The 23,148-nt window shown below is 47.4% G+C and overlaps 1 protein-coding gene across 1 annotated transcript in view; it reads right to left on the reverse strand.

The window, feature by feature from the left end:
- Positions 1-16,580, reverse strand: part of LOC144606442 (nitric oxide synthase, inducible-like) — a 27,394-nt gene extending 10,814 nt beyond the window's left edge. The window contains exons 1-16 of the mRNA XM_078422531.1: positions 16,387-16,580; positions 15,496-15,544; positions 13,902-14,015; positions 13,000-13,148; positions 11,862-12,024; positions 11,635-11,726; positions 9,962-10,103; positions 8,305-8,444; positions 7,564-7,738; positions 6,666-6,767; positions 5,069-5,263; positions 4,108-4,190; positions 3,146-3,290; positions 2,017-2,121; positions 1,116-1,168; positions 226-400 (exon numbers count right to left, since the gene is read on the reverse strand). Of these exons, the coding sequence (XP_078278657.1) occupies positions 226-400; positions 1,116-1,168; positions 2,017-2,121; positions 3,146-3,290; positions 4,108-4,190; positions 5,069-5,263; positions 6,666-6,767; positions 7,564-7,738; positions 8,305-8,444; positions 9,962-10,103; positions 11,635-11,726; positions 11,862-12,024; positions 13,000-13,148; positions 13,902-14,015; positions 15,496-15,544; positions 16,387-16,487 (1,983 nt within the window). The 5' untranslated portion in view covers positions 16,488-16,580. The remainder of the gene's footprint in view (positions 1-225; positions 401-1,115; positions 1,169-2,016; positions 2,122-3,145; positions 3,291-4,107; positions 4,191-5,068; positions 5,264-6,665; positions 6,768-7,563; positions 7,739-8,304; positions 8,445-9,961; positions 10,104-11,634; positions 11,727-11,861; positions 12,025-12,999; positions 13,149-13,901; positions 14,016-15,495; positions 15,545-16,386) is intronic.
- Positions 16,581-23,148: the final 6,568 nt, after the last annotated feature.

A 23,148-nucleotide genomic window follows, 5' to 3' on the forward strand; every position in this document is an offset into this window, starting at 1 on the left:
GCACCTCCTTCTTGGAAGTACATTTCACATCATGCATTTATAGACTATTGTGGAGATATAAAGTAAACCGGGGAATATCACAGGAATACTGATGTGACAAAATGGTGTACTAAAAACTCACAAGTTTTTGCCGACTAACTAAACTGTTTCCAATCCTACTGTAGTTTCTGACTCTACAGAAAACTGCCACGCAAGTAAACTGTGCCAAGTGTGTCTGTGATCTACCTTGAAAGTGGCGATGGCCCAGTCCACAAACGATTCCTCCTGCCCTCCGAGCTCATCCCCTTCTCCTGTTGCAGACATGCGAATGGCCCCGAGTTGTTCCAGCTTCTTATCGAGGGTGTGAGCAAACGCACAGAACTGGGGGTACATGCGCGATCCCAGGCCGAAGATGCCATACCTGAAGGCGGGGGAAGAAAGGTTGATTGATTGAAAGACACTGCACGGAAACACGGCCCATCGGCCCACTCCACACACACACTCAAGTCAGTTAACCTCCATGGGACACAAAGTGCTGGAGTAGCTCAAACTGAAGAAGGGTCTAGTCAATTAGTGTGTTCATTGACCTCTGTAAAATGCCCCATGTTATGGCAGCACAGTGGTGGAGCTGCTGCCTCATGGTGCTGGAGGCCCTGAGTACGATCCTGACTTTGGGCGCAGTCTGTGTGGAGTTTGCACATTCTCCCCGTGACCGAGTGGGTTTTCTCCTGGTGCTCTGGTCTCTGCCCACATGCCAAAGATGTGCAGGTTTGACGGCTAATTGGCCTTCTGTAAGTTGCCCCCAGTGTGCAGGGAGTGGATGAGAAATTGAGATAACATGGAGCTAATGCGAATGGGTGATCGATGGTTAGTGTGGACTCGGTGGGCCGTGAAGGGCCCAGTTTCCATGCTGTATCTCCATAAGTCAACTAAACTAGGCAGGTGAAAGTGGAATTAGCTGATGTTCATGGGTAGCTGAGAATGAATAGGCTACAGGGAAATAAACAGGACAATGGGAGTTCTCCATGTGTTTGCATAGACTAGATGGATGGAATGGCCTCCTTCCATGCAGAGAGCAAGACACGATTTGAAACTGCAAAGATAAGCATACTACCCCAAACGGGGCAAATCTTTACCTGAATTTGAATGCCTTCAGCTGCTTCTTGGTAAACAAGGATTTCTTAAACACCTGTGAGGGAAAATAATATTGTTTAACTAAAAGAATGGATGTTGTACCAATGGAAAATAACTTTATTTAAAGAGAGTTTACAATGCATCTTCAAGTGTTTCTTGACCAACTTTCAATTTTGGCCCAAATCCAGTTTCATGACATTTTTCCCGTGTTTATTAGAGTATTCATTGATCATTCCAGCTCTTCCCTCTCACGTGTTTAGATTGATTGAAAAATATAGCATGGAAACAGGCCCTTCGGCCCACCACATCCATGCCAACCATCAATCACTCTAGTTCTATGCTATCCCACTGACGCGTCCACTACCTACACAATCGGGGCAGTTTTTACAAGACGGCCAATTAACCTAAAAACCCACATGTCGTTAGGATTGGGAGGAAACCGGAGCAAGCTGTGGAAGCCCATGTGGTCACGGGGAGAACGTGCAAACTCTGCACAGACAGCTCTTGAGGTGAGGATCGAATCTGGGTCTCGGGCTCTGTGAGGCAGTGGCTCTACCAGCTGAGCCAACCTCATGACCCTGTCAAAGGTCATTACCCAAACTTCCCCCTTCCTCTTCATCTGACCCTCCAAAGCAACCTCAGGGGTCACTGAGTATTCTGCTCAGTTTTGATCTCACGTGATTGTGAACCATTTCAAAGACGGAATCGTTCTTCCTGAATTCGAAGGCCAATCACTCTACCATCAAACTACAAGTAGTGGTGTCCATGTAACGCCAGTCTCTGGGTTTACCGACTTTGATCTTGTTATCTGCCCAAAGCCCAGATGGGAGGAATTGACTTAGTCCCTTTCGTTTAGTCCTGTCGTTGGGATTTGATAACCTTTGCCAAGTACAGGTAGCTTACCTCTCCATTTCCAGGTGAATCTCCATTGCCAAAGGTACTTGCGACCACCAAGACCAGAGACTCCTTGGCCAGATTATTCATGTCATAGTCATCCATACAAACAACCTAATGGTACAGGACAATCACAGTGTTAGGGCCACAATGGATGTGAAGGTTGGTTCTAAAATACAGCACTCTCTTCATGTGCCTTGTTATCCAGCATATCAAAATAAACCCATCACTTTTGATGAGGAGAAATTTCTTTAGTCAGAGGGTGGTGAATCTGTGGAATTCATTGCCACAGACGGCTGTGGAGGCCAAGTCCAGGGATATTTTTAAGGCAGAGATAGATAGCTTCTTGATTAGGATGGGTGTCAGGGTTTATGGAGAGAAGGCAGGAGAATGGGGTTAGGAAGTAGATCAGCCATGATTGAATGGCGGAGTAGACTAGATGGGCCGAATGGCCCGATTCCCCTCCTATCATTTATGAACATGGACTTATGACCGTTTATAGATTTTTCGATTTTTTTAGATTTAGAGATACAGTAGACACATGAAAACAAATGCTTAACCTCAATAGGATCTCAACTACTACAGTTAAAGTATTTCCCTCTAAATCTTCTGCCCCGTAAGCAAAATACGACATGCTGGAGTAACTCAGCGGGTCAGGCAGCATCTCTGGAAAACATGGATCGGTGATGCTTTGGGTCTTCAGACTGAAGGGTCTCGACCCGGACATGTCCTTCCGAGATGTCGCCAGACCCGCTGAGTTACTCCAGCACTCTGTATTTTTCTTTGTAAACCAGCATCTGCAGTTCTCTGTGGCCCCAAGTAAAGTACAACCCTTCGTTCTGCTTCAATCTCTGAAGGGTTTTGCATTCCTTCCTCGTGCACCTGGTGGTTTGCTGGTAGGTTGTGAGCAAGACTGTGTTGCAAAGTCAATTGCCCAAGGCATTCTGAGGCAATGGTGTGGCACCAAGCCAAGTTTCAAAGTTCCCCTGGGACACAATGTGTGAACTAATCATTGGCATTGCAAAGTATTATATCACTATTGGCACATTACAACTGCAGCATATTTCCGTAAGTGCTTCCTTGCCTGCTCGGGCATTCTGCCATTGAAAGAAAAATGTTTCAACACTGTTTGACTTACCTTGGCATTGAATGCACCATTGAACAATGTGCACAGCCGTTTGGCAAAGGTCTCAGAATTCCCTGTTTCCGTGGCGTAGAGAATGGTGGCTTTCGTCCTCTTGGCCATGGTCTTTCTCATCAGGACAGAAGTGAAGAGAGCAGCCCTAATGGAAAAAGCAACGCCATTAACAACCGAAGCTCCCTGGCCCTCGCTAGGCGTATGCCTGGCAGGTGATCATAGAGAGTCACAGAGTGATGCAGCGTGGAAACTGGCCCTTGGGCCCTACTTGCCCACACCGCCCAACAACGTCCCAGCTACACTAGTCCCACCTGCCCGCGTTTGGTCCATATCCCGTCCTATCCACTTACCTGCCCAGTTGTTTCTTAACAATTGGTCCCAGCCTCAACTACCTCCCCTGGCAGCTTGTTCCACGCACCCACCACCCTTTGTGTGAAAATGTTACCCCTCGGATTCCAATTAAGCCCTTGCTGCTCTCTGCCAAACCACTATTGCATAGATTTAAATAGAATTCTTTAGACTTTGGACTGTAGAGATACAGCACGGTAACAGGCCCTTCGGCCCACCGAGTCCACGCCAACCAGCGATCACTAACACTTTATCCTACCAGCGTACACTAACACTATTCTACACACTAAGGACAATTTACAATTGTTTCTACCGAAGCCAATTAACCTACAAACCTGGCCGACTTTGAAGTGTGGGAGAAGACCTGTAGCACCTGCAGAAAGCCCAAGTAGTCACAGGGAGAACGTACAAACTTTGTAGATTAATTGGCTTCTGTAAAGTATAAATTGTCCCCAGTGTGTCGGATAGTGCTAGTGCACTGGGATCGCTGGTCAGCACGGACTCGATGGGCCGAAGGGCCTGTTTTGAAGCTGTATCTCTAAAGTAAAGTAAAGGACGGCACACAATGTGCACAAAAGGCATTAGAAAAGGAATGGATGTTTAGATAAACTTACATTGATAATTGTTTGAATTTGATCTCATTCTTCTTTGGTCTCAGTCTTTCATCTTGCCAGTTGTGTGTTTTCCAAGCATCAATCTGTGAAGATAGAACATTGGTCAGAGGTGAGGATTGTTATGTAGCCTTGACACCAACCAACATGGTCAGACTCAGTGGACATTTACTATCTCATTGTCTCTCAGGCTGACAGCGATACCACCACTGTACACATATACAAATTATTCATCTGTACTGGCACAGCACAACTGTGACCTGTGTGCATCTTACCAATGACACCTTTGGCCCAGTATGCTCGGCCCACCGAGTCCACACCGCCCATCCATCACCCGTTCACACTAGTTCTATGTCATCCCACTCTCTCATCCACGCCCTACACACCAGGGACAATTTACAGAAGGGCCAATTAACCTACAATGTGGGAAGAAACTGGAGCACTCCCAGGAAACCCAGGTGGTCGCAGGGAGAATGTGCGAACTGTGCAGAACAGCACCTGACGTCAGGATCGAACCTGGGTGTTGTGAGGCAGCAAAACTACCCGCTGCGCCATCCTGTCCCTAGTTGCATCCCACGCACTCTAGTGACAATTTACAGAAGGCGACTAACCTACCAACCTGCACATCTTTGGAAAGTGGAACGCCCAGAGAAGACCCACCCGGTCGCAGGGAGAACGTACAAACACGAGGTGAGGATCAAACAAAGGTCTCTGGCTCTGTGAGGCAGCTGTACTACCACAGTCCTGCGGTACCATTTTGTTTCCTTGGAGTATTTAGACGTCAGAGATACAGAGGTACTTCGGCCCACCAGATCCACGCCAACTTGCGGTCATCCCATACACTAGTAAAACTATTTATTTTCATTATTAAGACTATCGAGTTTTTAAAAAAACTTTATTCTTTTCTGGGGACGATTTTACAATTTTTTTATCAAAGCCAATTGTCCTCCAATGAATCATTTACCTGATAATAGTAGAAGGGACTGAGGATGTAGTTGAGGATCTCCTGGTGGAAGACTTTAGTGATGCTGCCGGAGATTGGTGGCACCAGCCAAACCCAGTCACCAGGGCAGCCTCCCCTCAGCCTGAACTCGTTCTCCAGGTGCTTCATGAAGGATTGAGAGGCCGTGTGGTGGTCCATGATGGTCACGTTCTTTTTCTGAAAGCAGAACGTGAAGGCTCAACGTCAACGAGACAGGCGGTGGGCGGTGAGCGGCAAACAAGCAAAGCCTCAGACAACGACACAAGGTGCTGGAGTAACTCAGCGGGTCAGGCAGCATCTCTGGGGAGCATGGACAGGCGACAATTAGGGTCTGGAACCCTTCTTCAGACTCAGAGCCGAAACGTCGCCTGTCCATGTTCTCCAGAGATGTTGCCTGACCCACTGACTTACTCAAACACTTTATCTTTCCTTTGTAAACTACCATCTGCAGTTCCTTGTGTCTACAAACCCTCAGACGACATTGGTGCAATAATCCGATCTTTCGGAATTGTTTTTAGCTTATTAACCTACTAACATATTAACTTATTTAACTTATTTTATCAGTTAGTTGTTTCAGCCATCTCAGCCCATCAACCCCTTACCCAGCTCATGTAATCCCATTCCTCCTTAAAACTCAAGCGGGTGAAGGGCTGCCTTGTGCAATAATCAGTTGGTGAAATATCAATTTAAAGCTTTAGCACTGGAGCTTTACATCAGAGGATGTTTCTCAGTGCTGGGGGGCAGGGGAGATACAGTGGGGGATAGGATGGGGAGGGGTTTATGGTGAGATCAGGACTTTCCAGCAACACATAGATCATAACAACGAATAATAGTAAAATGTCAGAGGGGCTCCTACACCTATTCCCACTGTCACATGAGATCACGCCATCGGTTCTATTACTCTTCACATGGCTTCTCAAACAAAAGGCGGCACAGTGACACAGCCCAAAGAGCTTCTGCCTCGCAGCGCCAGAGACCCGGGTTCTCTCCTGACCCCGGGCGCTGTCGGTGTGGAGTTTGCACGTTCTCCCTGTGACCGCCTTTGCTTCCTCCATGCGCTGACGTATCCTCCCACATCCCAAGTAGTGCGCGTTTGTAGATTGATTGGCCTCTGTCAATGCCCCGAGTGTGCAGGGAGTGGGCCGGGAAAGTGGGATAGCATAGTGTGATTACTAGCGTGAATGGCCGATTGAGAGTCGGGAAGGACTCGATGGGCTGAAGGCCCTGATTCCACACTGTACCTCCAAACTAAACCAACAAGGTGCACCAGAAGTCCCAGCTCAGAATTGTATTGTTCCGACTCTGGTGCAGGGAAAACTGGGAAGAGCAAAATTTATCCCAACGTACTGATCTGAACTCTGTCTGGGGACATTTTGCGACCTGACCCGACTTTGTTCGATCCCATTAGAAACTCTTTCCAAGACCAACAGCTGTGCTAATAATTGATTAAAGCCCTAACACTGCTCCAGTGGATTAAACCATGTAGCTAATGTGGAGGACCAGAACTTCCTGAGAAACAGGGAGGAAATGTGGATTTCCTCTGTCCACTTCTGGTTGTGAGCGTTATTAATTCTCTCACCTGGAAGCTGTGGATCACGGCAATATTAATCTCCACCACAGCCTTGTCTTTCCACAGGGATGACAGCTTGTTTGTCTCCAAGCCCATTTTCTTCCCCACTTCCTGCAAAGCAGAAAAAATCAAAACTTAAATTCAGCAGAATTTAAAATGAGACAAATTCCACATTTGGTACTTCACTAGTTTTTACTATTCCTCAAACATTGGGCTAAATTGAGACATCAGTTGCCGAATATCATAACTTTTCATCTGTTCCCAGCAATGTTGTTTTCAATCAGCTAGCTTACTTCCCAACTAGTTAATGCCCCATTACTTTATCATTGTCAGATAATGTACCTTATCAGATAATTAAACCAGGCGATCAGACTACGTGATCTCCCAGTTGCCAAACATTTTAACTCCCCTTCCCATTCCCATGCTGACGTTTCAGTCCTGGACTTCCTCCACTGTCATAGTGAGGCCACACACAAATTGGAGGAACAGCACCCCATATTTTGCTTGGGCAGTTCGCAACCCAGCAGTATCAATGTTGATCCTCTAATTTCAAGTAACTCCTGCATTCCTTCCCTTCTATCCTCTCCCATCCTAATTGTCCTACTGGTTCCACTGTTCGCATCCCTTCGTTACCACCTCTTCCCCAGCCAACAATGGGCCATTATGGGCTCCACCCTAAATTTGGTCATCTGTTGCCGGCCCTGATTTGTTCTGGCCTTTTCCTACCTCTAGATTCCCTTCCCTCCTTCCTCTACTTTCAGTCTGGAGAAGGGTTCTGTCCCGCAAAGTCACCTATCCTTTTTTCTCCAGGGATGCTGCATGACCCTCTGAGCTAATCCAACATTTTGTGTCTATCTTATGCCACCAGACAATGAATCTCCCAACAACCGAATGCAAACGATCGTACCTCCAGCACGTTGTAGCGCTGAACGTCACAGAAGTCTCGGACACCGATCTCGGAGCTCATGTACCAGCCATTGAACGGGCATCCGGGAAACTCCAGGCCTCCAACCTCAAGCATCATGTTGGCCACAGCAGGCAGTGCATACCATCGAAGGCCTAGGTCCTTGACCCACTCATACCTGCAAATACAAGGGGAAGGTAATGCTCTGCCCGTTATAAAATTAATTATATCTTAGTATGTGGACTAAGATTCCAGCTGCCATTGTCAATTGGCCTGCATAGAGATATACATTCAGTAGACAGAATGACATTGTGCATTTGGGACCAAACTTGGGGCGTCTAAGTGGAGCAGCGATAGAGTTGCTGCCTCACAGTGCCAGGGACCCGGGTTTAATCCTGACCATAGGTGCTGTCTGCATGGAGTTGGTACGTTCTCCCTGTGACCATGTGGGTTTTCGCCGGGTGCTCCGGTTTCCTCCCACATTCCGAAGATGTGCAGTTTATAGGTTAATTGGCTTCAATCGTCTAGTGGGTAAGATGGTGCTCGTGTACGGGGATCCTTGGTCAGCGTGGACCTGGTGGGCCGAAGGGCCTGTTTCCTCACTGTATCTCTAAACTAAACTAGTGATCGCTGGTTGGCACGGACTCAAGGGGCCGAAGGGCCTGTTTCCGGCACTGTATCTCTGAAGTACAGTAAAATTAAAGTAAAGAGATTGTGGGGGTCTGAGACTCAGCAGGAACTTACGTTGGATGCTCGATCTCCACTTCAAGGATGAATTCTGGTGGAATTTCAAACAATTCTGGATCTTGGCCATTGGCTTGAAGAACTAATGGTAGCACATCAAAGCGGCCAAATCGGGGTGTCCAGCCCAGGTTTATACACAACTGAGAACAAAGCAGATAAGCTTATTCAGAGTGAAGCATTAATAACATGACACCTTACCAAATACCTTATTAAGACTTAGTAGGGAGAAAATTGGGATATAGAATCTGTTGTATATATCAACACACTTGCAGGCACAATGAACTGCAGATGCTCAGTATAGAATACGAGTATAGATGTTGGGAGGTCATGTTACAGTCATGCAGGACGTTGGTGAGGCCACATTTAGAGCATGGTGTTCAGTTTTGGGCACCATGGAATAGGAAAGATGTTGTCAAGTTTGAAAGGGTTGAGGGAAGATTTACCAGGTTGTTGCCAGGACTCGAATGACTAAGCTGCAGGGAGAGGTTGAGCAAGCTAGGGCTTTATTCCTTGGAGTGCAGGAGGATGAGGGATGAGTTTTATAGAGGTGTACAAAATCATGGTAAATTGGGCCGAAGGGCCTGTTTCCACACTGTATGGCTCTATCATTTCATGACTCAGGAGTCTTGAGCAAATGACAAGATGCTGGCTGGAGTGATTGAGCGAGTCCAGCAACCACTCTGGAGGATGAGGATATGAGGCCTTTTGGGTTGGCACCCTTGTTTAGACTGAATGCATAGGCAAAGTTTCAGGTTGGAACCCCTTCGTCAGACTGAATGGATAGCTGACGCTTCGGGTCTGGACCCTTCTGCAGACTGAAGAAAAGTCCTGTCCTGAATCGTCACCTATCCATTTCCTCCACAGACGCTGCCTGACCCACTGAGTTTACTCCAGCACTTTGTGTTGAACCCAGTTGGAGATTGTTTTTTTCCTCGGGACATTGTGATCAAAAATAGGAAGTTGATATTGGAAGATAATTAAATGGCCTGGGTATGAAGGGTAAAGATTGACGTTAAATGGAGCTGAGAGATCGTAGCACCCTGAAATGACTACAATTATTGCTTTATTGCTTTAGATTCATACAGAATCTCCAAATCATTACCAGCTAAACCAGTTGGAGCTGTTTGCTGTTTCTAGTGCTGGAAATGATGGACATGAATTAAATAGAACAGATTTATAAGGTTTGGGTAAAACACAAATTGCTAGAGTAACTCAGCGGGACAGGCAGTATCTGTGGAGGATACGGTTAGGGTACAACCCTTCGGATTGCAACCCTTCTTCAGATTGAATGGCCTTGAATGACACTGTTTAAATAGATCAGGTGCAGGCAGAGGAGATTAGTATAGCTTGGATAGATACAAAGTACTGGAGCAACTCAAGAGGTCAGGCAGCAACCCTGGAGAACATGGATGGGTGACGTTTCGGGTCGGGACCCTTCTTCATTGGTTTCGCTTGGTATGGAGTTCAGCACGGACATTGTGGGCTGAAGGGCCAGTTCCTGTACTGTTCTATGTTCTATAAGGTTTGGAATGGCTCTGAGATCCTGTGAGACATTGACAGGCAAATGTTTTCCTTGAGCCACAGTCTTGTGGTGCAGTGATATGCAGTTAACTGCACAGTGATATGCGGTTAACTGCACTGGTGCATCTTCCTTTACCTGTGTGAATGCAACACCGGCTGGATCTCCGATGATGGAGCCGTCGGGCAGCTGGTATCCTGCGTATTTGACGAGCTGGCTGTTCCACACCCTGAAGTCATCCTTTCCATCGGTCCTCTGAGGGAAGACGGTGACGGTGGATCTACAAACCAGAACGATCACACAACAATGTCAAAGGAGCAAAACACAAATGAGCTGGAAATGGAAGGATGTTTCAGAAAAAAAAGGCCGGACAGGTACATGGATGGGACAGGCTTCGAGGGGTATGGGCCAAATGCTGGTAGATGGGACTTGTGTAGCTGGGACATGTTGGCTGGCGTGGGCAAGTTGGGCTAAAGGGCCTGTTTCCTCATTGTATGACTCTATATGGATCAGGTGGGCAGGCAGATAAGTGTTGGTCCTGGCATCATGATCGGCACAGACATTGTGGGCCGAATGGCCTGTCCATGTGCTGTACAGTTCTATGTTCTCGTGTAGTAACACTGATCTATTTATCATCTCATCCTCATGATGTATGACCCTTCCTGCTGTAAGTGTGGCAGGAGCAGTCTCTCATTGTCCATACTGTCACAACCACACACCATTGTGCAAGTGCTGTTCTATTTTCTCTTGCAAATGAACCAAGTCATTGCTCTGCAATCCATTGACGTCATTAAAAGATTTTAAATTGCCGTCAGCAAGATTTCCCATTGCGTCAACAAACCCAGTCCAACACAACTGGATGCAGTGTGCTGCTCAAAACACGAGGCACACAAAAAATATCGTGACTCAAGATTTTAAATGGCACTTGTACAGGTAGAGGAATAGGGGAGGTTTAAGAGATAAATGGGACCAGCTTAGATGCGGCATCTTGGTCGGCGTGGATGCATTGGGCAAAAGAGTCTGTTTCTGCACTGTCTAGTCAGCTCTATGGAAACAAAACCTGCCCCTTTAAACTTTGTCCCTCTTAACTTGAAGCTATGCCCTCTGGTCTTTGACATTTACACCATCTTAGGTAACAGGTGAACGCAGGGGGGGGGGGGGGTAGGGGTAGGGGGGTGGGGGTAGGGGGGTGGAGGGTGGGGGGTGGAGGTAGGGAGGTGGGGGGGTGGGGAGTGGGGGTAGGGGGTGTTGGGTATGGGTAGGGGGGTGGAGGTAGGGGGGTGTGGGTTGGGGGTAGGGGGTGGGGGTAGGGGGTGTGGGTAGGGGGGTGGAGGTAGAGGGGTGGGGGTAGGAGGGTGGGGGTGGGGATAGGAGGGTGGGGGTAGAAGGGTGGGGGTAGGGAGTTGATCGGCAGCTTGTTGGGCAAAGGCCAGAGAAAGACCACCCTTTGTGTGAACAAAATTACCCATAGCAACTTTCCACCATCACCATCTGCTTCCTTCCATGATGCCAACTCGCCATCCATTCAGCTATCTCTCCTTGGATCCCATGCTCTCTAACCTCCCAGAGCAGCCTACCATGCGGAACCTTATCAGATGCTTTGCTGAAATCCACATACACAACATCTACAGCTCTGCCCTCGTCAACCCATTCGGTCACATCTTCAGAAAACCCAATCAGGTTCACAGAGGTGATCTAACACTGGGGAATTGTGAGCACGTCCAACGTCCACGTCTTAATGCAATAGTCCCTCTCTCGGTACACCTGGCAATGAACCCCTGATATCCACACAGCCCCGCGCTTGTTTGTACCTGAGGTTGCCATCGTTGGACGCGTATTCCAGGTGTCTACATATGTGTTCAAACATCTCCTTGGCAGTGGTGATGTTGCGGGCGTCAAACAGCTGCAAAGACACGAGAGAGACACAGACACAGGTTGAGTCGGGTGTTGGTTTGCGACAGGGTGGGCGGCGAAGTTATAGTAGCCGCCCAGCGCGGGGGGCGAGGGGCGAAGGCCGGGGGGGGAGCTCCTGCCTTACCTGCAGGTTGGACCACTGGATGCGGCCGATGCATCGCGGGGCGTTGCGCCAAGCTTGCTTGGCCGCAAATGTCAGCTCCTCCAGGGTGAGGTGGTAGGAGCCCGTGTCCGTGATGCTGTTTGTCACCTGCTCAAGGCGAGCGAGGTGCTCTTCGGTTTTGGGGCTGGTGGAGAAGAGAGGTCATTGCCATTAACTGGGGGGCCCTGACTCTCAATGGGACTGGTCACTTTGTTGAAGGCAACTTGGGTAGAGTTGCTGCCCCACACACAGCGCCAGAGACCCGGGCCCGACCCTAACCACGGCCGCTGTGTGTACGGAGATTGTACCTTCTCCCCGTGACCTGCGTGGGTTTTCTCCGGGAGCCCCGGTCTCCCCCCACATTCCAAAGACCTACAGGTTTGTAATTGGCTTGGTAACATTGTAAATTGCCCCCCCCCCCCCCCCCCGAGTGTGTAATAATATAATAATACATGTATTTGTCATATGTAGGTTGGCACAGGGTCAATGAAATGTATTTGACAAGACAACGGGTAGGATAGTGCCCGTGTGTGGGGATCGCTGGTCGGAGCCGGGCTCGCTGGGCCGAAGGGCCTGTTTCCGCGCTGTATCTCTAAACTAAACTAAACAGAGATGCAATAAGGTTTCTGTGTCTCTATCAACCTTAACTCCCATGGATAAGTATCCGCTTCACCCCAAACCCTTCTAACGTTGACTGCAAATCTCAGCAACGTCTTTTTTAAGCATTTGACCACCCTCCCCTTTTGCAAGCACCACAGACTAGGTGGGGGCAACACTAAGCGCCAACTTGGATCTGCAGGGACATCCTGGAGCAGCGACCCGCTTGGCCAACCAGTCCCATGAGCGCCTGTCACCGGCCCAGCCTTGGTCTGGCCTTTACCTGCCTCCAGTTCCCTCCCCCCTCGACTTTCAGCCTGAAGAAGGGTCCGGACCCGAAACTTCGCCCATCCTCTCCCCCCCCCCCCCCCCCCCCCCCACACCTCTCCAGGGATGCTGCCCGACCCACTGAGCCACTCTTTGTGTCTGTCTGCGTGAGATCTCCACATCCAACGCGGGCGACGACCGAGGAAAGTGGGGAACCACCGGGCTTATTGCACCTGTAAGTCTCGCTGATGCTTACCTCTTGAACGATTGGTAGTATTGATTGATGAAGTCCAGGGCTTGCGGCAGGATCTCCTGGGGTGGGATGGCCTTATCCCGAGGTCCTCTGGTCATGGCGTTAGGGGTCATTAGAGACCCCCGGCAGGCCGACGACTGGCAAGGCATGTTCTACACAGCACAAGGAGAAGCGTTCTCTCAATAAGTTTCATTAAACTCGCGTTGATCAAACAAGGTCGATCAAACGACTTTGGAGGAAGGCACGGCAGATGCTGGATTACACCGAAAAGACACGACATGCTGGAGTAACAGCGGGACAGGCAGCAACTCTGAATCAGACAGGCAGGTTGTCAGTCTGGAGAAGAGTCTCGACCCTCCTCTGTAGAGATGCTGCCTGTCCCGCTGAGTTACTCCAGTATTATGTGTCTATCTTTGATCCAAGATCTTGCCCCGTTTCCATCCAATGTATAGAAAACAAAACCCAGAAGGCGGATGATAGCAGGAGGATAACAGGCCCTTCTGGGCACTGAGTCCGCGCCGACTAGCAACCGCCCATTCACACTATCAAAGAGTCACAAAGTCAAACAGTCCCAACTGTTAAATCCTACAGTTAAAAAAAAATTCTCCCCACAATCTCGTCTTCCCCCAATTACCTCCCAATTACCTCCCTCCACATTAGAACAGGTTAGGAACAATTTAAGCACACACAGCCAAACACACACACACACACACACACACACACACACACACACACACACACACACACACACACACACACACACACACACACACACACACACACACACACAGCCAAAAACACACACACACACACACCCAAACACACACACAGCCGCGGGTTTTGGTGAGGGCAAGGTAGCACGGTTCACCTTGAGCTGGCCGATTAGTTGGAGATATCACCCTTACCTTCACTGCCTTGTGATGCAGGGTGTCCTGTAGAATGGCCCCGTCCTCCACGTTAGTCAGCTTCACAAACTTGGGTGCGAAAGGACAGCGGGCGACCTCTTTGGTATGTTGCGGCTGTTCACAAGGAGATCAAACACTTCGCGTTAATTCGTTGCGGGACACACACACACACACACACACACACACACACACACACACACACACACACACCTCGCCTTTCAAGTAAATGTCAGCTTGTAGCGAGACCCATCCCCTTCTCTCCAGAGATGCTGCCTGTGCCGATAAGTTACGCTGGCATCTTGTGTCTACCTTCAACATAAGTTGTTTGTTGCATTCGTTCTAAATTAAGTCGCCGAAACACCCCGTTCTCTATTACTGTTCCAAAAGGTACGTTTGAGAACGGAGACCTCAGGAGATAGACACGAAATGCTGGAGTAACTCAACGAGTCAGGCAGCATCTCTGGAGAAAAGGGAACGGGCAGGAACCCTGCTTCAGATCTGAAACGACACCTATTCTTTTCCCCAGAGACGCTGCCCGACCCGCTGAGTTACTCCAGCATTTTGCGTCAATCATCGGTACAAACCGGTTCCTTCCCACACCTCAAGATTCAGGGACAGTTTCTTCCCAGCCGTTGTCAGATCACCAAACTAGAGAGCGGTTCTGACCTCCCGTCTATCTCATTGGAGACTCTCGGACTATCTTGCAGTGTAAGAAAATAACTGTAGATGCTGGTACAAATGGAAGGTATTTATTCACAAAATGCTGGAGTAACTCAGCGGGTCAGGCAGCATCTCAGGAGAGAAGGAATGGGTGACGTTTCGGGTCGAGACCCTTCTTCAGACTTTAATCGGACTTTACAACATTTTTTCTCGCACAAGGGGCCACAGTTTAAGAATAAGGGGTAGGCCATTTAGAACTGAGATGAGGAAAAACCTTTTCAGTCAGAGAGTTGTAAATCTGTGGAATTCTCTGCCTCAGAAGGTAGTGGGGGCCAATTCTCTGAATGCATTCAAGAGAGAGCTAGATAGAGCTCTTAAGGATAGCGGAGTCAGGGGGGTATGGGGAGAAGGCAGGAACGGGGTACTGATTGAGAATGATCAGCCGTGGCGGTGCTGGCTCGAAGGGCCGAATGGCCTCCTCCTACACCTATTGTCTATTGTCTAAACGTTATTCCCTTTATCAAGTATCTGTACACTATGGGTGTCTCAGTTGTAATCCTGTACAGTCCTTCCACTGTCGGGTTAGCACGAAACAAAAAAGCTTTTCACTTTACCTTGGCACACGCAACAATAAGCGAAATTAAACTAAAAGTATGGACGTGATGAACGTGGAGTTTAAAAACGCATACCCGCAACATTAATCGGAGGACAGAACTATATGCTCAAACCTTCGTTCGTATATCTCATGCCCCCTCAATATTGTACGCCCATCCTAATCCGGCGAGTTTAGCACACGATGAGCCGATTTAATGCCAAATGATTCGAGAACGCCAAGACAATTTCGTTCGAGGACTAAACGCGTGCGGTCCGGTGTTGTACACAACGGAACATTGCGAGTCAACGAAATTTGCGTTATTATAAACATTGGACTCACCTCCGGAGGATGCTTGTCCTTGGATTGTAGGATGAATCCATTACTGATGCTGGTGGGGAAAAAAAGTCGGATTGGGAATGGTTAGAGCAATCTTGATTCTGAGCATCACGACTTCCAAGTTTGAGCACATACTTTGATAGAGTTGCAAGCGTTAAGACTGAACGAAAAAAACCCACTAAGCGCCGGAGTAACTCAGCGGGTCAGGCAGCATCTCCGGAGAACATGTTTCGGGTCGAGGAAGGGTCTCGATAATGATTCTATATAATGTTCTCCAGAGATGTTGCCTGACCCGCTGAGTTACTCCGGCACTCTGTGTCTTTTTGTGTATTAACCAGCATCTGTAAGTTCCTTGTTTCTGTACAATGTTCTCCAGGGATGCTGCCTGACCCGCTGAGTTACTCCGGCACTCTGTGTCTTTTCCCCCCTCTAAATCACAACTTTGCATCGCGTTGATTGAGATTCGTCAATTATCTCAATTCTTTGCCCTCTCCAGCTAACTATATATATATTTTTTTGAAAAGTAAGACCTTCTGTCTCCTTTCTCTGTTCGTTTACTTATTTATCTATTTATTCACTTCCCTATGTTCTCTAAATCCCTGTAAAGCGTCTTTGAGTGTATGAAAAGCGCTATATAAATGTAATGCATTATTATTATTATTATTATTATTATTATTATTATTATTATTATTATTATAACGAACGACAACATTTAACGAAACCTCTGTCAGAAAAGAAACGCCTTGTTGCCAATTAGTTTTCCCATCTCAACCTTGTCCATTATTTTTTCTAGGAGACTCAAAACACTCATGCCAGAACTTCCCGGTCGTTTCGGGATCGCTTCGTTGTTTGCGAGCGGGCAGGTTTGGGCGAGAGAGGGGATTTGGTCCTAACCTTTTTTCCTCGTTATTGTTGACATCACACGTTTTGGTCTCCTTAGGCTCGTACTTTCCCTTATATTTGGGTCTCACGAGAAAACTCCACGGGCAAAACATCTCGGCTGCTTCTTTCAAATTAAAAGTTAAAACAAAAAAAACAAAGTAAACGGATCCTGTAAAATCAAAAAAAGTTTAACAGGCAAAGGACAGGCTTCTCGCTCGGTGAAGTATGAAACTTTTTTTCTCGAGGTTGACTCCACAAGTCGTGCCTCTCTCTGTCTGTCTGTCTGCCTGCCGAGTGTCTGTCTGTCTGCTCTGAAGGACACCAGCCTTTTTATGCACCTGCTGTGGACATGAATATTTTTTGGTCGCCGCCCATTTCATGACACAGGCAGATTAGTGTAACTCAGGAAAACCCCCGAATCATGTTAACGCTTCCTTGCTTGGCTCTCCAGACAAAGCCAGTCACCAAAAAAAAACACGCCTATTGCACCATCCCTGGGACTTGTGCGTTAGCAACGCCGTCCAACCTATCGCCGACCGATCTGTCGGAAGACGGCGAAGCTTTTAACACTCTCAACTTCTTTCTTTTTTGTTTGTTTTCGCACTCAAAACTTACGCTCACACAACTGCGCTCAGCTGGCTGCAGATGTTGAATCTACGCCAGATGGACTAGTGCTTCCTCTGGCCACATCTGGCGGCAGTAAATACAACGATAAGAGGCAAAAAAAAACCCCAACCCCAAATAGGGTGGACAGTCAAAGGCCTTAGTTATTCCCCAGGGTGGAGCTGTCAAAGACTGGAGGGCATAGTTTTAAGTTGAGAAGGGCGAAGTTGGTGATGGAGGCAGATACCTTAGTGGCGTTTAGAGTCATAGAGTGATACTGCGTGGAAACAGGCCCGTCAGCCCAACCTGCCCACGTCCACCAACATGCCCCATCTACACTAGTCCCACCAGCCTGCGTTTGGCCCATATCCCTCAAAGCCTATCCTATCCATGTACCTGTCTAAATGCTCCTTCAACGTTGCGATAGTCCCGGCCTCAACTACCTCCTGTTCCAAACACCCACCACACTTTGTGTCAAAAGGGTTACCCCTAGGTAGGTAGCCACAAAGGCCAGAACAAGTCACAAACATCTCTGGACATTACAGGTTGAGACCCTTCTCTGAATAATACTCACGAACCAGGTGAGCGTTACGACAATTTAGTGATCTTTATTGTCATTGTTTACTGAGGTTGCGCCTTTTAATTCCAAACGTGCCATGCCTTGAGTTTAAATCCCCCATTAACCGTTGTGGGATTTGAACTCCCTCTCCTGGAAATGGTGGGGTCAGAGTTCCCATCACTGATCCAAGATGCGGAGAAGGAGAATCCGAGACTGCTCCCAAACCTTTGCCCCGGTGTGCTGATTCCCCAGTGAGCTTCTGCACGATGGACAATGAACGCCCACATCCTACCCCCTGTCGCCTCTTCTCTCGGCCTTTGCCCCCGTTTCATCTCTAGCTTTTCACCGCAAAGCCTTTCACCAGCCCCCAACGCAAAGTGCTGGAGTGACATAGTGGGTCGGGCGCATCTTTGGAGAACATGGACAAGGCACGTTTCAGGTCGGGACCCTCCTTCGGACTTTCACCAGCTGATATCAGTGCTACCTGACTCATGCTGTCATGTGTTACAGGAACTCCCAGAGAAGACAAACACCTTGTTCAGTGTCCAAACAGAGATTCAATGAGGGGGGGGAGGACTCAATGTTCATGCTGAACATGATGCCAAGTTAAATTGATCTCATCTGCCTGTGCATGATCCATGATCCATGATCCATATCCCTCTATTCCCTGCAGTTCCATGTGCCTGTCTGAGAGCCTCTGCCTCCACCACCACCCCTGGCAGCACGTTCCAATCCCCCACCAATCTCTGTGTAAAAAACACATGCCCCGCACAGCCTCAATAAACCCCCTCCCCTCTCACCCCATGGTTTGTGCACTGAGATGAAAGCGGTTAATTTTATCACAATGTAACAGTCGTTTATTAATCTGCTGTTTTCCCTTGTGCGTGATATGGTAAATCCAGTTTCATAATTTTACAATGAAATCTCCATGCTTGGATAAATATCCATCCATTGCTAAAATGGTCCCACACCCAATTTCGCAGAGCAGTCATTTATCAGATCACATAGATTATATTCTAGGAATATAACCAACTGCTACCTCCCATACACAGCAGGTCAAATGATGTAATAAGTGTAAACACTTCGAATTCATTGCCTTCAGTTTATTAAACTGCATACAGTTTATTCAAGTGCATTCAATAGGATTCATTGCCATCGGGAGAGGTAAGGAGGAAGTTCAATGGGGAGGAAGTTCTGACCAATATTCCTCCTTCAGCAACCTCACCAATCTGGTTCTGAAGAAGAATCTGAAGTAGGGCCCCAACCCGAGAACGTCACCTGTCCATTTCCCTCCACAGATGCTGCCTGACTCGTTGAGTTCCTCCAGCATTTTTGTGTTTTCCTCAAGGTTCCAGCATCTGAAGTCTCTCTTGTGACTCCAGATGTCTGGTTTGGTTTGTCTCATGTGTGGACCTTGTCTATTTTGACCGTTAAATGTTTAGCTGCTTGACTGGTACAAATAGTTCGTTTTGGCAACGTGGGGTTTGAAATGAGAGGAGCACGAGAACAAAAACCCCATAAATACAAATGTGTTTATGTTTGTTGTGTTCCTTTGGTGGCAGGCTGTACATCTGTGGGTTTTGCCAAGAATTTCACTGTGCTGTTCATTGGTGACAATAAAGAACCATTGAGCCATTGAATCTCCTGATATCTATACATACCAAAAAGGCCCCCCATTGCATATAGATTCTGCAGACTGTTCTGTACCTTCTGTACTAACCGGGAGGGATAGTGCTTATTTTGTTGTTGTTTAGTTTAGAGATGCAGTGTGGAAACAGGCCATTCGTCCCACCGAGTCCGCACGGACTAGCGATCCACGCACACTAACACAGAAAGGAGGTGAGGGGGAACTTCTTTAGTCAGAGGGTAGTTAATCTGTGGAACTCATTGCCACGGAGGACTGTGGAGACCAAGTCAGTGGATATTTTTAAGGCAGAGATAGACAAACTCTTGATTAGAACGGGCGTCAAGGGTTATAGGGAGAAAGCAGGAAAATGGGATTGGGAGTCAGAGATCAGCAATGATTGAATGGCGGAGTGGACTCGATGGGCCGAATGGCCTAATTCTACTCCTATAACTTGCAAACTTGTGCAGACCTTTCCAGAGGACATTCTAAGTCACTTTACAGTCACTGAAGTCGTTTCGAAGTGCAGTTACTGTTTTAATGCAGGAAGCACAACTGCCATTTCATGCACAACTCCTGCAAACAATAAAATGGCAGTAAAATGGCAGTAACTGGATGTCAGCTCCTTTCCTTTAGAGGTACTGCGCGGAAACAGGCCCTTCGGCCCACCGCGTGCGTGCCGACCAGCCATCCCCGCACACTAACGCTATCCTACACATACGAGGGACAATTTACAATTTTACCAAGCCAATTAGCCCGCAAACCTCTATGTCTTTGGAGTGCAGGGGGGGGGGGGGGGGGAAAGCATGGCTCCTGGAGAAAAACCACACAGGTAATCGGGAGAAGTACAAACTTCATAAGGACATAGTCAGGATCGAACTCGGGTCTCTGGCGCTGTAAGGCAGCAGCTCTACTGCTGCGCCACCATGCTAATGGTTTGTTTTGATGCAGTCTTTTCACTGTTTCATAGCATTTTTGTGTATTAAATGTAATACCATTTATGTCCAGTGTGTGTTGCCTCAGTCTATGTGCCTGGATGCTGCTGCAAGCATGATTACCTGCACCTCACTTTGTCAATTAAACTCAACTTTACACAAAACCTATTTTAGAAATTCAGCACCTTTTCTCAGGATGGAAACATCAAATACTAGAGGGCACAACTTTAGGGTGAGAGGGGCAAAATTTAAAGGAGGCGTGAGGGGCAAGATCTTTTTACACAGTGGGTGGTGGATGCCTGGGGTGGTGGTGGAGGCAGATACGATAGTGGCGTTTAAGAGACTATTGAAAGGGCACATGGATATGCAGGGATGGAGATATGGATTATGTGCAAACAGATAAGAGTTGGTCTTGGCATCATGTTAGGCACCGACATAGTGGCCAAAGGGCCTTTTCCTGTGCTGTACTGTTCTACGTTGAAACAAGGAACTGTAGATGTAGGTTTATAAAAAAAGGACACAAAATGCTGGAGTAACTCAGCGGGTCAGACAGCATTTTGTGTCTATCTTTGGTGTGGACCAGCATCTGCAGTTCCTTCCTACACATTCAATGTTCTATGACTTGACTTGATAAATGTGACCACCTGGTGGCGCACATTCCCAAGTGCTGAACACTTGGCCTTTTCCTGCACGGTTTGACTGCAAAGTTTAGTTTAGTTTAGTTTGGTTTAGAGATACAACGTGGAAACAGGCCCTCAGCTCACTGAGTCCGCGCCGATCAGCATCACTATTTCTATCTTACACACTAGGGACAATTTACTGAAGCCGATTAACCTACATTCACTCTAGTTTTAGAATCCTCTGTCATGGGGATAAGTCTGTGTTTGTTTGTTCCAGTGAAGGCACTGTGCACACTGCAGCCAGCCAGTCTTTTTCTTTTTGTTTTCACTTTTAATTTCAAGTTATTGTGTACTTTGTGTGTTATGACTGTCAGCAGACCAATTTCCCTCTGGGGATGAATAATATCGTATGAATAATATCGTAAATTTAGAAGGATGAGGGGGGATCTTAATGAAACATATAAGATAATTAGGGGATTGGACACATTAGAGGCAGGATACATGTTCCCAATGTTGGGGGAGTCCAGAACAAGGGGCCACAGTTTAAGAATAAGGGGTAGGCCATTTAGAACGGAGATGAGGAAGAGCTTTTTCAGTCAGAGAGTGGTGAAGGTGTGGAATTCTCTGCCTCAGAAGGCAGTGGAGGCCAGTTCGTTGGATGCTTTCAAGAGAGAGCTGGATAGAGCTCTTAAGGATAGCGGAGTGAGGGGGTATGGGGAGAAGGCAGGAACGGGGTACTGATTGAAAGTGATCAGCCATGATCGCATTGAATGGCGGTGCTGGCTCGAAGGGCTGAATGGCCTACTCCTGCACCTATTGTCTATTGTCTATTGTCTATTGTCTATTGTATCGTATCATATCATTAACCTGTATTTTTCAATGAAACCTTTTCACCCCTCTGTCTTTTCTTTCCTTTAAGACAACTCTTTTAAAGACTTGTGTCTATCTTTGGTGTAAACCAGCATCTGTAGCCCTTCTTACACACTTTGTCTTTGAAACTTTTCCCCTGTGCCTCGGGATTAGTTTCTGTTTGAGACTGCTGTCTTTTTGATATTACAGAGTCGATAGGAATGAAAGAAAGCTGTCGAGCACCTGTTTATCGGTGACCCTATTTCAGTAAATCAAGCATAATGTGCATCGTCAATATGCTTTTTAAATATTTCAACAATAAATTTTATTTTGAATAAAAAACACGTACAAAACGTGCAAATTTCCTAATACATTCTCAGTTTGTATACATTCAATATTGCTACCCCCACTAAGTGTTAGCACCTTCCTTTTTCTTTACACAGGGCAGTCCTGACCTCCCATCTACCTCATTGGAGACATATGAACTACCTTTAATTGGCCTTTACTGGACATTATCTTGCACTAACCATTATTCCGTTTATCCTTTATCTGTGGACAGCTTGATCATAATCAAAGCTACTAGAGGAGCAAGATGAACCACTCCTTCGAAATCGCCTATACTGAAGTGTAGTACGCAAAGGAGCGTAACGTCCGCCATTTTAGTAAGCAAAACCCGCCGCTCGCTATGCCTCTCGCAGTGTGATCAGTTTTGGGGGAACAGTATGTGTGATGATACCATAAAAGAGTCTGAAGAAGGGTCTCGACCCGAAACGTCACCCATTCCTTCTCTCCTGAGATGCTGCCTGACCCGCTGAGTTACTCCAGCATTTTGTGAATAAATACCTTCGATTTGTACCAGCATCTGCTGTTATTTTCTTACACCATAAAAATATGTCTCATCTATCAATTCACAGATTTTTGTTATTTTTCTTTTAAAATGTTTCTGCAAGTTTCTGCCGACTAAAATGGCGCCATGACATACTATGGTTTTTAGGGTCGATTGGTCTATCTTGCTCTGCTCTATTATCTTTGATCGTAATCATGTATAATTTTCCGCTGACTCAATAGCACGCAACAAAAATGCTTTTCACTGCCGCCCGGTACACGTGACAATGATGAACTAAGCGAAATAAACCGAACCCCCTTGCCACTCTTGTGGCCCCCCGGGGTGATATCCCTTCCCCCCTTTGAGGGGTATCTCCATCGAACTCTGCCCCTCGATGCCCAGCAGCGGAAGGACTCTGTACTGTGGTCCTCCTCCCACAGAGCCTTGGCGTTGGCCTTGGCGTTGGCCTTGGCGTTGGCCTTGGCGTTGGCTGCACCGAGCTTCAGTGCGTCCCTCAGCACGTGCTCAGCACAGATCCATCTCTCAGATCCATGTGCTCCTCCAGTCTATCCGTCCGATCACCTCTGACTTTAATGACCTCCCAACTTCTTTACTCAATACTCTGACCGATGAAGGCCAATGTGCTAAAAGCCTTTTTGACCACCTTATCTATCTGAACGCTGAGAGCTTTGTCACCAGTGATTAAAGTCAGAGGTGATCAGACGGATAGACTGGAGGAGCACATGGATCTGAAAGAT

The sequence above is a fragment of the Rhinoraja longicauda genome, chromosome 26 (genome assembly GCF_053455715.1).
Source record: "Rhinoraja longicauda isolate Sanriku21f chromosome 26, sRhiLon1.1, whole genome shotgun sequence".
Taxonomy (NCBI): Eukaryota; Metazoa; Chordata; class Chondrichthyes; order Rajiformes; family Arhynchobatidae; genus Rhinoraja; species Rhinoraja longicauda.